This window comes from Balaenoptera borealis (assembly GCF_965194805.1).
Source record: "Balaenoptera borealis genome assembly, chromosome: 1".
Taxonomy (NCBI): Eukaryota; Metazoa; Chordata; class Mammalia; order Artiodactyla; family Balaenopteridae; genus Balaenoptera; species Balaenoptera borealis.
In genome coordinates this window covers 93,450,581-93,465,743 of record NC_138860.1, presented here as the reverse complement: position 1 = coordinate 93,465,743, position 15,163 = coordinate 93,450,581, and the positions used below count along the sequence as shown (strand labels likewise).

At 35.0% G+C, this 15,163-nt stretch overlaps 1 protein-coding gene across 1 annotated transcript in view; it reads left to right on the top strand.

The window, feature by feature from the left end:
• Positions 1-253: 253 nt before the first annotated feature.
• The window catches only part of SYCP1 (synaptonemal complex protein 1), a 174,649-nt gene continuing 159,739 nt past the window's right edge, over positions 254-15,163 (top strand). Inside the window, exons 1-8 of the mRNA XM_082368987.1 lie at positions 254-323; positions 771-900; positions 2,006-2,090; positions 2,267-2,310; positions 2,490-2,546; positions 3,674-3,838; positions 4,564-4,631; positions 9,875-9,948. Of these exons, the coding sequence (XP_082225113.1) occupies positions 793-900; positions 2,006-2,090; positions 2,267-2,310; positions 2,490-2,546; positions 3,674-3,838; positions 4,564-4,631; positions 9,875-9,948 (601 nt within the window). The 5' untranslated portion in view covers positions 254-323; positions 771-792. The remainder of the gene's footprint in view (positions 324-770; positions 901-2,005; positions 2,091-2,266; positions 2,311-2,489; positions 2,547-3,673; positions 3,839-4,563; positions 4,632-9,874; positions 9,949-15,163) is intronic.

Here is a 15,163-nt window from a genome sequence, read left to right as displayed (position 1 = left end):
ATTCTCTAACAATAGGAGAAGCTTAAACAGGGCCAATTCTAAGGAGAAACAGTATCCAGAGAAGAATTGCTACTAAGGTAAACGGAAATCTCGCGAGATGTAGGTCTTGCGCCCCCGGCCAACGGAGGCCGCCGACCGTTATTTAGCCGTTACACCGCCAACCGCCCGGCACCTCCCTCCTGGCCGCTCGGCTGGAGCGATTTCCCGCTTTTTCCGAGGTTCGGAGGCAGAAGTTCATGTTGGTTCTTTCTGCTGCCCTAATAGACAGCAGGTGGCGGTTCGCGTGACCACCGAGCCCGCGGTTTCCCGCTAGTTTTTTAAAGGTAAGGGGGGCAGGTGTGCCGAGTTCCCTCCCTGAGAATCTAACCCAGAGCTGGGCGACGTTTTGTTACTGGCCCTCCCTCACGCAGGCAGCCCCCGGCGCCTTCTCCGTAGTCGTCTAAGCACCTCAACTAGTTCTTCCCGGCGAGGTGATGCAATTTAACAGGGCTGGTGGAGGTAACGGGCTTCTTCTCAGGCTGTCCAGGCGATGATGCCTAGTTCGAGTTTCTCGATTATCCATCGACGTCACCAGCGTGGCCATTGGTGGTGGGGGGATGGTGGGGCAAATAGGGGATGTTTCTGCTTTGAACACCCCGGCAGTAAGGGACACCGTAGGCTTCTATGGTAACAAACGTTTCACGCATTCCTTTATATACCCATTTACTATAGAATAAGTAGTGCATTAATGAAACAATGTAACACACTTTCTCCCCCATCTTGAGCAATAGATAATTACGACTGGAAGAGAAAATGGAAAAGCAGAAGCCCTTTAAATTGTTTGTACCACCGAGATTAAGTAGCAGTCAAGTATCTGCAGTGAAACCTCAGACTTTGGGAGGAGATTCTAATTTCTTCAAGGTAAATTTGCATTTACTCATTAGGTAAATGAGGCAAAGTGAACTTTCTTACTGGTGATATCTTATAATTTTTTTCAGTAAATATGGTCTGACTTACCCAAGAATTTTGAATAGCATTGCTTTGAATGAATAATGAGCACACTTAATGTGTTTAGGCATCATTCATTTAAAGAAATAATCACTGGTGCTTTGGAATTCTGCGTACATAATGGGACCTGCTTACTTTAATCCTCTTTCTTTAAATGATTTAAGGCAACTTATGAACATATACAATGAAATAGTAAAATATAAATTAGAAGAATATTAGGATCAAGGAAAATTAAGAAAATTTGGACAAATATGTTGACATACTGGTAAAAATCAGTGTTTGAGGTTAAAATTTGACTCTGAGCTTCCGGGTTGACAGGATAAAAGGGAAATTCGTACGTGTAGTAGGTTCTTATTGGAAAGGAGGAATAGAGCTTTTTTTAGTAATTTATTTAAATTTCTCATGTGGGGACTTTCCTGGCGGTCCAGTGGTTAAGACTCCGCACTTTCACTACAGGGGGCATGCGTTCAGTCCCTGGTCAGGGAACTAAGAACCCGCATTATGCACAGCGCGGCAAAAAAAAAAAAAAAAAAAAAAATTACATTAAAAAAAATAAATTTCTTATGTGGAACTTTATGTTGGAAATAGGATGAAGCAATGAATATTTTGATTTTCTATGTTGTAGAAAAATTCTTATGTCTCTATAGCCAAAGAGTATAACATTAAAATGCTATTCAGTGAAGAAAATTCTCAGTTCTACCAGGGGAAAGATCATAATGAAACTGAAGAAAACTAATATTCTAAGCTACTAATTAAAATCACTAAAATTATTCCTGAGTACTTACAAAGCATGTATCATGTAATTTTAGTTTAGCTTTCTCTTATAAGTGAAAATTAAAAATTTTTGCTTTGTTTACAGAGCAAAATCATTTGATATTTTTAACACTATACATTAAAGGATTTACAATTATAGTCACTTTTTTAAGCAGATGTATACTGTATATGTAATTACATATTACACTGCTAGTTTTTAGAGTGGTATGGGACAGTGTGTTTAAGAACTTCTTTGTGTTTCTAGGGTTTCAACAAGTATGTTGAAGATGATTTTGGTTTTCCATTTGCAATGACTAATCTCTCCAAAAATGGGAAAAACATTGATTCAGGTAGGAGACTAGAAAAACAATGTATCACCTTACATAGAAACATTTTTAAAATACACATTGCTAGATATCAAATAAGAGTATTATATTAATAACCTTGACATTAAAGCTAGATATGATACTTAATATATAAAACAGGATGTTGGCATATTTAATTCCAGTTGTCTTTTGTCTTGCAGATCCTGCTTTACAAAAAGTTGACTTTTTGCCCATGCTTGAACAGGTCAGTTAAGTATAGTGTATATAGATATAACCTGTTTAGTTAGATATTGAATTGCTTGCTTGAAAAAGAAAAAAAAAATCTTTAGTTGTTGGATTACTAGTCTTCAGTATTTAATTGCTGCTATTTGGAAACTATCATCAGAAATATTTTCTCATAGGAAAAATTTATTCATTTTTTAGGTTGATAATTCTGACAGTTGTCATTACCAGGAGGGACTAAAAGACACTGATTTTGAGGTCAGAAGATTTCCCGTCCGTATTAAATTTCTTGTAATTGGAGTATCATTTATTATTACTTGTATTTATCTTTCTTTTGAAGCTTCAAAAGGATTAATATTTAGTTAAGGTGTTAAGTTATATTCTTTAAAACCTTTTCGCCACTTTGCTTTTCTTTTGAATTTGCTGAAACACTAGGCCTCTGTATTTTCCTGAGTTATAAAAGCATGAATTCTTAAGGGGCAATTTAACTTTAAACCATAAAAATCAAGAATGGAAAAGGGGAGATGAATGCAATGTGTGAAAAGGTTGAGAATTAAGCCAATATTTTACAAACAATTCTTGAATTAATAGGTATGATTGTTTGGCTGGTTTACTGTCTAAGGAATTTGTAGGATATACTGTACTTTTGATTTTAGTTATAAAAATCATTCTTATGGCACATAGATGTCTTTAAAACAAAGAGAAATTCCATGGCCTGGTAAAGTGCTATCTGTTTGTTGCTGGGATTATGGTATCACCAATTTAGAAATACGGAATTTATTTATATATTTTGATAACAGAGCTATCAGCAAGGAGAAAATAGCGTGATTTAAAAAAAAAAAGAAAACCTCTGACATTTACCTTATAATGTGGAAAGGGATGACGCCGGAAATCCAAATAAAATCCAAATAAAACCTCAGACTAAATGAAAGAGCTTGTGTTCATTATTATTTTTCTTGTCATTGTACCTTAAACTTCATATCCTTTGGTTAATCCTTAAGCTGTTTGTATAACCAAAATATTTCAAGACCATTCCTAAAATTGACACATTTCATGTAGATTGATTTATTTTAGCTTTTAACCAGCCAGATTCTCTCATTGACTTAAAGATTTCTAACTTCTGGCTTAGGCACATTTTGAAGTTATTTGATATTATTCATCAAGGAATAACTTAGGTGACCAGTAACCTTAGTGAAGTAGCTAATATTGCCTTAGTAGTTAGAAAAAAGTTAATATAGCTTTCAGCATCGTATTAGGGCATAAATTGAGGAGAGATTTGGTCTCAACTATTAAGATACTCATGGATATTTTCAATAGGCAGCTGTAGTTTGGTTATACTAAAATTTTGAACTATTAACAGTCTTTGAAAACCTATTTTATAATAGAATTCAGAGCCAATGAGCAGACTATATTCAAAACTGTATAAGGAGGCTGAAAAGATCAAGAAGTGGAAAGTGAGTGTAGAATCTGAACTGAAGCAGAAAGAAAACAAGTTGCAAGAAAATAGAAAAATAATTGAAGCACAGCGGAAAGCCATTCAAGAACTACAGGTATAATGAAATTTGTAATTGAAAATATAGTATAGTAAATCTTATAATACTATTAAAACTAGAGTATTATTTCAGGGTAAGTTGGGTTTATCTTGTTTCTGTGATGTGGATTTTAAGAATGGTGTTTTTTGAAGTTTCATTAATATTAGTTGCATTTCAACTTTAGGATGAGCAGAAGACAGGCTGCACAAAACTTAATGCAAATGACTAGGGAAATAGTAATTTACTTTAGATAAAGATTGATTTAATGATTCTAATTATAGAATTTTAATTTTTATTAGTTCCTGTTACTGATGATGTTTTGTTTGATATGTCTTTTTTATCATATTAGAAAATGACATTGTAGATAAAACTTTAAATTTAAACCTGTTTCGCTTCAATTTTATGGCATAGTGAAAGAAAAATTTTGAGAAAATGCAACATTGGGTTAGGAGAAAGATAAAATATCATTTCAAAATGTTTAGGGAAGATAATATCACATTAAAATATTGTTGGATACATTTTGGAGATAATTCAGCAAACCTAATTTTAGACTGATGAATGTGAGACCCATATTCTTATAGGATATCCATAAGTGTGACAAAAAAGTTCTTTTTTGTGTTCAAAGAAAATAATTCTTATAGACCATCATAGCATGTTAGCAAAGAAATGCTGCTTAATGAATATACTCATGTTTATTTTGCTAAGTAAAATGTGATGAACTGTTCTTCTGTCTTGTAAATTAGTTTGAAAATGAAAAAGTAAGTTTGAAATTAGAAGAAGGAATTCAAGAAAATAAAGATTTAATAAAAGAGTAAGTAATAATTTAATGAATTTGTTCTTTACAAATTTATTTTTTATTCCAAACTAATTATTAAAATAATTTCCAAAAATTGAATGAGCTCTTTCTGTTGTATAATATTAATTGATATATAGAATTCTATCTGGGTGCTGTGGAGAAGAGGAAGACATACCTATTTTACATTCTTGCATTTGGCAAACTGTGGTCACTGACTAATAACTTCTCACTTTTTAAAATGACAGGCAGGGGAAGCCATTACTTAGTGTTGAAAAAGGTACCTGATAATCCTATATCTACAACTGCCTATGTATATTGTATACCTTTTTGTTTGACTATTGTTTTAGGTGAAACTCTTGCAGAAGAGGGCTCAACTTTGTTCTAAGCTAATTCTCACTGTCAAATTCCTGTTTTTGCCAGTGGCCCAATCATTCTTCCATTAACTTTGGCTTAAAACTTTAGTATCATCCTTTTTTTTTTATTAATTAATTTATTTTATTTATTTATTTTTGGCTGTGTTGGGTCTTTGTTGCTGCTCGCGGGCTTTCTTTAGTTGCGGTGAACGGGGGCTACTCTTCATTGCGGTGCGCGGGCTTCTCATTGCGGTGGCTTCTCTTGTTGCAGAGCATGGGCTCTAGGCACACGGGCTTTAGTAGTTGTGGCTTGTGGGTTCTAGAGCGCAGGGTCAGTAGTTGTGGCACACAGGCTTAGTTGCTCCACAGCATGTGGGATCTTCCTGGACCAGGGCTCCAACCCGTGTTACCTGCATTGGCAGGCAGATTCTTAACCACTGTGCCACCAGGGAAGTCCAAGAATTAGGTTTGTAGTTACTTGTTTTGATTTTACAAAACCAGTAACAATAAAAAGTTCCTCTCTCTAGAACAGTGGTTCTTAAGCTTTAGCAAGCTTCAGGATTACCTGCAGAGCTTGTTAAAACACATGTCGTTGGCCTCTCCTCCCCTGCCAGAGTTTCTGATTCAGTGGAGTAGACTTAAGAATTTGTACTTCTAACAAGTGATGTGGATGCTGCTGGTGCAAGGATCATACTTTGAGAACTACTGATTTGTGGTAGAGAATAGTCACAGGCTTTGAAAACAAAACAAAACCACCTGTGATTTCAGTGACTTCTTAACCTTTTCATTTATTAGATTATTGAAAATGTTAAAGGATGTAGTTTATGTAATATTACAGCTTTTGCTCTTCATTAAACTAATATTTAGACTTAAAAATTATTATAAAATGTTAATCTGTAACAATTCATTTCTGCAGAAAAATTATACATTGGAAAATTTAAACTGGTGTATATGTTAGCAACTTCAAGACACCCAGAGGTCTTTTTTTTTTTTAACTTTCAATACCATTTAATGATATTTGGAAGATATGACTACATTATATTGACCTTTAAAAATTTTTTTGGTTGAGATGTAATTGACATATAACATATTATTTTTAAGTGTACAATGTAATGATTGATATATGTATATATTGCAAAATGATCACCACAATGTCTAGTTAATATCCATTACCACATATAATTACAGATTTTTTGTTTTGACAAGAACCCTCAAGATCTACTCTCTTAGCAACTTTCAAATATACAATATTACTAACTATATTCATCATGCGGTATATTGCATCCCCAGGATTTATTTTATGACTGGAAGTTTGTACCTTTTAACTCCCTTCACTCATTTTGCCCACCTCCCACCTCTGTCTCTGGCAGCCATCAATCTGTTGTCTGTATCTGTAAGTTTGTTTTTAATTTTTTTTTTTTAAGATTTCACATATAAATGAGACCATATGGTATTTGTCTTTCTTTGTCTGAGTTATTTCATATAGCATAATGCTCTCAAGTTCCATTCATAATGTTGTAAATGACAGGATTTCCTTCATTTTTATGGCTGTATATATATTCCACACTTTATTTATCCATTGATAGTTAGGTTGTTTCCATGTCTTGACTGTTGTAAATAATGCTACATTGAACATGGGGATGCATATACCTTTTCAAGTTAGTATTCTTGTTTCCTTTGGATAAATCCCAAGAAGTAGAATTGCTAGATCATATGGTTTTATTTTTAATTTTTTGAGGAACCACCAAACTGTTTTTCATAGTGGCCGAACCAATTTATATTCCCACCAGTAGTGCACAAGGGTTCCCTTTTCTCCACATCCTCCCAACACTTGTTATCTCATCTTTTTAATAATAGTCATTCTAATAGGTGTGAGGTAGTATCTCATTGTGATTTTGATTTGCATTTCCCTGGGAGTTAGTGATGTTGGGCACCTTTTCATGTACCTGTTGACCATCTGTATGTCTTCTCTGGAAAAATCTCTGTCCAGATCCTCTGCCCACATTAAAATCAGATTGTTTTTTGCTACTGAGTTGCATGACTTCTTTATGTACTTTGGATATTAACCCCTTATCAGAAATATGATTTGCAGATATTTTCTCTCATTTAGTAGGTTGCCTTTTAATTTTGTTTATGGTTTCCTTTGCTGTGCAGAAGCTTTTTAATTTGATGTAGCCCACTTGTTTATTTTTCCTTTTGTTACCTTTGCTTTTGGTGTTAAATCCAGAAAATCATCACCTATGTCAAGGAGCTTACTGCCTGTGTTTTCTTCTAGGAGTTTTATGATTTCAGATCTTAGGTTCAAGTCTTTAATCCCTTTTGACTTTATTTTTGTGTATGGTGTAAAGTAGTGGTCCAGTTTTGTTCTTTTGCATGTGGCTGTCTAGTTTCCCAAACACCATGTATTGAAGAGACTGTCCTTTCCCCATTCTATATGTTTTTGGTTTCTTCATCATGAATTAATTGACCGTGTATCTGTGGGTTTATTTCTGGGCTGTCTATTCTGTTCCATTGATTTATGTGTCTGTTTTTATGCCAGTACCGTACCATTTTGATTACTATAGCTTTACAATATAGTTTTAAATCAGGAAGTGTGATGCCTCCAGCTTTAGTCTCCTTTCTCAAGATTACTTTGGCTAATTGGGGTTTTTGGTGATGCCATACAAATTTTGGTATTGTTTGTTCTGTTTCTTTGAAAAATACCATTGGAAATTTGAGTGGGATTGCATTGAATTTGTAGATTGCTTTCAGTAGTGTGGTATTGTGATTTATAAGAAAAAAATATATATTTGGTCATTCAGATGACCAAGATATATTTCACATATATATTTAGTTTTCATCCATCTTTCCTGACTCACAACTCCTCAAACCCTTGGAATTTCCTAAATGTTGAGAGTGAAAAGGTGTCTTGTTATGCTAATGAGGTGACTTTTGGCCCCCACCTAAGGATAGGGGCCGGCTGCCTGGAGAGCCAACCAAGTGGTTAGAAGATTGGAACTTCCAACCTCTGGGGACAGACGAGGGCCTGGAGGTTGGATCAGTTGCCAATGGCTAAAGGTTTAATCAGTCATGACTATCTAATGAAGCCTCTGTAAAAACCTGAGAGGTCAGGGTTCGAGAGGTTCCTGGTTGGTGAACATGTGGAGATTTGGGGAGAATGATGAGCTTGGAGAGAGCATGAAAGATTCTCACCCTTTCCTCATACCTTGCCCTATGCATCTTTCCCACTTGGCTGTTCCTGAGTTATATCCTTTTATGATAAACCAGTACTCTAGTAAGTAAATTGTTTCTCTGAGTTCTCTGAGTCATTCTAGCAAATTAATAGAACCCAAGGAGGAGGTCATGGGAACCTCTGATTTATAGCCAGTTGGACAGAGCCACAGTTAATGACCTGGGCTTGCAACTAGCATCTGAAGTTGGTGGGATAAGGGGAGGGTAACAGTCTTTTTTTTATTTTTTTGTTTTTTTTAACATCTTTATTGGAGTATCATTGCTTTACAATGGGTAGCAGTCTTATAGGACTGAACCCTTAACTTATGAAGTCTGATGCTATCTCCAGGTAGATGGTGTCAGAATTGAATTGTAGGACACTCAGCTGTGGTGCCCAGAATTGCTTGTTGGTGTGGGGAACCCACTTCCAAATTTGGAATTGGTACCAGACTCCATTTAGGTAGTGTGGACATTTTAACAATATTAATTCTTCTAATTCATGGACACAGAAGATTTTTCCATTTATTTGTGTCTTCTTCAATTTCTTTCATCAGTGTGTTATAGTTTTCAGTGTGCAGGTCTTTTACCTCCTTGGTTAAATTTATTCCTAAGCGTGTTATTCTTTTTGATGCAATTGTAAATGGAATTATATTCTTAATTTCTCTTCTGATAGTTTGTTATTTGTGTACAGAAATACAACTGATTTTTGTATGTTGGTTTTGTATCCTGTAACTTTACTGAATTTGTTTATTAGTTCTAACAGTTTTTCGGTGGAGGCTTTAGGGTTTTCTATATATAATAACATGTCATCTGCAAATAATGACAGTTTTACTTTGTTCTTTCTGATTCAAGTGCCTTTTATTTTCTTGTCTATTGCTGTGGCTAGGACTTCCAATACTATGTTGAATATCAGTGGCAAGAATGGGCATACTTGTCTTGTTCCTGATCTTAGAGGACAAACTTTCAGCTTTTCAGGGTTGAGTATGATGTTAGCTGTGGGCTTGTTATATATGGCTTTTATTATGTTGATGTAGGTTCCCTCTGTACCCACTCTGTTGAGAATTTTTATCATAAATGGATTTTGAATTTTGTCAAAAGCTTTTTCTGCATTTGTGAGATGATCAGAGGTCTTATTCACATAATTAATGACTCTTCAGAAAATTACTTATTTTATGTTTTGAAGGTAAGATAGCTAGAATATTTCTGGGGTAAGTAGTAATGAAAATCCCAATCCTCTCTTCTCATTTTATTTCTTAGGTGAATCTGGAACTGTTTACTAAAACGTTATTGAAAGCTACTTGGGTAGAAACTTTTTAAGGAGCTTTTCATTTTAAAAGGAGGCAGTTATTTATTTATTTATTTTTTTAAACATCTTTATTGAAGTATAATTGCCTTACAATGGTGTGTTAGCTTCTGCTTTATAACAAAGTGAATCAGTTATACATATACAATATGTTCCCATTTCTCTTCCCTCTTGCATCTCCCAAGGAGGCAGTTATTAAATCACCTTTGCTAATAGTACAGTCAACCAATTTTTCCTTCATATAGTCACTTATGAACGATATGTGATATATATTAAATATTGTGATGTTTTAAGAATTTCTTTAAAATTGTAACAGTAATGTTTCATAACTTTTATATATGATTTTGCTTTGAGATAGATTACACTTATGCAAACTCTTTCCTCTGTTTCAGGAATAATGCTACAAGGCATTTATGTAATCTACTCAAAGAAACTTGTGCCAGATCTGCAGAAAAGACAAAGAAATGTAAATATCTTTCTCATTTTATATGATTTTATCAATTTATTGTTATTACTTTAATGGTGGGGGGGTGGAGAGGGGAACAAATTGTCTTTTCATGTTTTGGAACCAATTAAAAAATTTTTTTTTAATTTTTAAATTTTTATTTATTTATTTATTTGGCTGCGTTGGGTCTTAGTTGTGGCACGTGGGATCTTCATTGCAGCATGCAAGGTCTTTTGGTTGTTGCATGTGGGGTCTTTTCATTGTGGCATGTGGGGTCTTTTTGTTGCAGCACGCGGGCTTCTCTCTACTTGTGGCGCACGGGCTCCAGAGCACGCGGGCTAGGTAGTTGTGGTGCATGGGCTGTCTAGTTGCGGCACGTGGGCTCCAGAGTGTGCAGGCTCAGTAGTTGTGGCGCGTGGGCTCTAGAGCATGCAGGCTCAGTAGTTGTGGCACGGCCTTAGTTGCCCTGAGGAATGTGGGATCCTAGTTTCCCGACCAGGGATTGAACCCGTGTCCCCTGCATTGGAAGGTGGATTCTTAACCACTGGACCACCAGGGAAGTCCCAGGAGCCATTTTTTATTTGAACAAGTTATATGTGTCTCATACCATTTCTTTATATAAGTAGTAACTAGATTCTCCGTTCTTTGAGCTTTGAAAAGTTCTTCAAGCTTTTTGAAAGATAATATATTTTAAAAGATACATATTTACTTGGCATTTATGGTTAATTCTCATTTCAGTTAAAGTGTGATCTTGAGACTAACCTTCTCTTCTGTTTGGAACAACCAGGAAATTGAATCAAGAATGATATATAGCCATGTTCATAATAGAAAATACTGATGGAGGGCTATGCTGAAAGCATAGTGCTTAAGAATATCAGTGTAGTATTTATTTATAAATAGAATTCTCAAATTTCTTCTAAAGAAACATTATTTTAAAGCATTCTATTAAGGTTGTGGTATATATGTGAAAGTACATGTTTTTATTTTATGCATATTTTTATGTTAATTGTAAAGTAGGAATTTTTTTCGTTTTGATGAAAAACATAATCTGATTTTCAAAAATAATTGTTTTTGTCTTTGTCATTAATCTGCCACTAGGTCTACTTTGTTGTTTGTTTGTTTCTGCCAAGAATCTATTGGGAAATACTGTCTACCTGCTTTTTCGGGATAGCCTCTATTTTTCAAATTTTAATTGATACCACACAGCTTAAGAGCTTGGACTGAAGACATAGATAGCCCTGTGCTCAAATTCAAACTTTCAGTTGTTATCTGCTTGACCTTGAATAATTTGAATAATTTATGTAATCTCTGACCCTCTGTTTATTAGTTAATAAAGTACCTCAGTGTTGTCCTGAGAATTAAATTAGTTAATAAATATAAAATGCTTAGAACAGTGCAAAGTGCTCAATAAATGTTAGCCGTTATTATTATTTCTAGTATGCAGTATTGCTAGTTATTTTATTCTTGGTCTCTGCCTAAAGTACTTTGCTTTTGTAACTATATATACCTTCCAGAATGTACTGCACCACTATCAGCTCTTACACGATACCCTGTTTATTCAACTTGCAAGATTAACTTTTCTGTCTAAATATAAAAAGTGGTGAAAAGTATATGGATGGGGTAGAGAGATAGTATATGGACTGCATTGTAGAAAGTAACCTGGGCTAGAGAGACAAGGCTGCTAGTTCTTTCTTCCATTTAGTTTTAAGCTAAGTCAGATATCAGATGGTGGGAGAGGTTTGAAGAACCTTTTAAACATTTTTAGGTGATCTCTTAAATGAACTAAAGAGTATATCTTTTTTTTTTTCATATTTCAGTTTATTTATTTATTTATTTATTTATGGCGCCGCCACATGGCTTGCAGGATCTTAGTTCTCCAGCCAGGGATTGAACCCGTGCCCTTGGCAGTGAAAGCACAGAGTCCTAACCACTGGACCACTACAGAATTCCTCTAAAGAGTATATCTTGATGTGACATGTAGATTCTTTTTTTCCTAAAACATCTTTTATTTATTCTATTATTATTATGATTATTATTATTTTTTAAATTTTTAATGGAGTATACTTGATTTACAATGTTGTGTTAGTTTCAGGTGTACAGCAAAGTGAATCAGTTACACATATACATATATCCAGTCTTTTTAGATTCTTTTCCCATATAGGCCATTACAGAGTATTGAGTAGAGTTCCCTGTGCTATGTAGTAGGTCCTTATTAGTTATCTATTTTATATATAGTAGTCTGTATATGTCAGTCCCAATGTCCCATTTTATCCCTTCCTCCCACCTTACCTCCTGGTAGCCATAAGTTTGTTTTCTACATCTGTAACTCTATTTCTGTTTTGTAGATAAGTTCATTTGTACCTTTTTTTAGATTCCACATATAAGCAATATCATATGATATTTGTCTTTCTCTGTTTGACTTACTTCACTCAGTATGATAATCTCTTGGTCCATCCATGTTGCTGCAAATGGCATTAGTTCATTCTTTTTTCTGGCTGAGTAGTATTCTGTTGTATATATATACCACATTTTCTTTATCCATTCCTCTGTGGATAGACATTTAGGTTGCTTCCATGTCCTGGCTATTGTAAATAGTGCTGCAGTGAACATTGGGGTGCATGTATCTTTTTGAATTATGGTTTTCTCCGGATATATGCCCAGGAGTGGTGGATCATATGGTAGCTCTATTTTTAGTTTTGTAAAGAACCTCTATACTGTTTTCAATAGTGGCTGTACCAGTCTACATTCCCACCAACAGTGTAGGAGGGTTCCTTTTTCTGCACACCCTCTCCAGCATTTACTGTTTGTAGATTTTTTGTTGATGGCCATTCTGACCAGTGTGAGGTGATACCTCATGGTAGGTTTTTTTTTTTTTCTTTCAGATGGTAAAATTTTTATTGGAAATACCTGATCTATATTTAGAACTCATAAACGTACAGTTGAATAAAATAGATTCACATACCCAAGTTGTTCCAAACACACTTAAAAGTTTTCCAATCACTGAATCAAGAAATGAGTTTTAAATTTAATTAAAATGAAATAAAATGAAAAATCAGTGCCTCCGTCTCATCAGCCACATTTCCAAAGGTCTGTTGCTCACCTTTGGGGCATTGGAGGTCTAGATAATACTGTTAAGCCTAAGTCTGATTGTACTGTTGCTGTGCTCCTAATTCTCCAGCAGTTTCCCATCACACTCAACAGAAAAGTCAAAGTCCTGACAATGGTCCACAAGGCCTTTCATGTCTGCCCCTGCCTACTCTTCCATCCTCATCTCTTGCTTCTCTCCTCCTCATTGACTCCACTCTGGCCACCTCAGACTCTCCAGACCTACTCCCACTTCAAGTTCTTTGTCCCTGCTGGTCCCTCTGCCTGGGATGCTCCCACCCCTCCCCAACATCATCATGTGCTGCTCCCTCACTTCCTTCAGGTCTTTATTCAAATACCATCTTACCCTAGGTTCTAGCCTAGCCACTCTATTGTACATTGATGACCCCAACCCCTACTGACACTTCAAGTCCTTCTTCCCTGAATTGTTTCACTCCTGGGCAGTCAATCACTATCTGACAAACTCTAGGTTTTACTTTTTTGAGATGTTTATTATCTTACCTCCTCCCGCAATGGAATATAAGCTCTATGAGATTAAAATTGTTGTCTGTTTATTCACTGCTGGATCCCTGGCCCTGAGCATATCACTTGTTGAATGAATGTACCTCATGGTAGTTTTGATTTGCATTTCTCTTATAATTAATGATGTTGAGCTTCTTTTCATGTGCTTTTTAGCCATGTGTATGTCTTCTTTGGAGAAAAGTCTTTTTAGGTCTTCCACCCATTTTTTGACTGGGTTGTTTGCTTCTTTGATATTGAGTTGCATGAGCTGTTTGTATATTTTGGAGATTAATCCCTTGTCGGTTGCTTCATTCGCAAATATTTTCTCCTATTCTGAGGGTTGTCTTTTTGTTTTGTTTATGGTTTCCTTTGCTGTGCAAAAGCTTTTAAGTTTAATTAGGTCCCATTTGTTTATTTTTGTTTTTATTTTCATTACTCTAGGAGGTGGATCAAAAAAGATCTTGCTGTGATTTATGTCAGTGTTCTGCCTATGTTTTCCTCTAAGAGTTTTATAGTCTGCGGCCTTACATTTAGGTCTTTAATCCATTTTGAGTTTATTTTTGTGTATTAGGGAATGTTCTAATTTCATTCATTTACACGTAGCTGTCCAGTTTTCCAAACACCACTTATTGAACAGACTGTCTTTTCTCCATTGTATATTCTTGCCCTAAAAACATCTTAATACTTGCCTTATATTTACTGTAAAGTCCATCTGTATTCTTGCCGTAAGCCTTTATTTTTGCTATTGTGATTTTCTGTCTTTTATTTATTCATTCAACATTTTAAAAAGTGCCTACTATGTGCCATGAAATGTTCTAGATGCTGAGGGAAAACAGTAGTAAACAGACAAAATTTCTGCTATTATGGAGTATGCACTCTTGTAAAGGGACACATACCATAAATGAATAAATAAAATACATGTTGGGTGATGACAACTGCTTAAAAAGAGAATATTTTGGGATAGGGTATTTGGGGAAGTTTTTTTCTGATTAAGTGGTATTTGATTAGAGACCTGAATAAATGAGGGAATGTATCATGTAGCTATTTTGGGAATGAATATTTCAGGCAGAGGAAACAGCAAATGCAAAATCCCTTAGATGAGAGCCTGTTGAATCTTTTCAAGTCATAACAGTGAGGTCACTGTGCTGTTCCTTCCATATTTCTTACCTGTTTTGGATCTTTCATCTTCTTTTCTCATTGTGCTCCCTTCAGGATAATTTCTTCTGCTTTCTTCCAGTTCACTAATTCTCTATTTAGGTGTTTCTAAACTGTTTTTAAATTCATCTGTTAGGCCTTAATTTCTGCTCTTGTATTCTCTGGTTCTGTTCTTTAAAAAATATCTGTAGTGTTACTTTTTAGAGTTTCAAATTCCTTGCAGAAATTTTTAAACTCGTTTTTCTTTTGTCTCCATGAGCATAGTAATCTTAGTTTTATTAAATTTTTTGTCCAGTAATGCCAATATCTGGAATCCCTTGGGATCTGTTTCTGTGGTTTGTTGTTTTGTAGATTCTAGTTCTTGTTGTTTATCTCATTGTGTACTTCATTATCTTTGATTGTTTGCTTGAGACTTAGAATAATGTGACATTTTCCTAGTTCTTTGAATGCTGAGAAATTTTAGATTATATCCTGG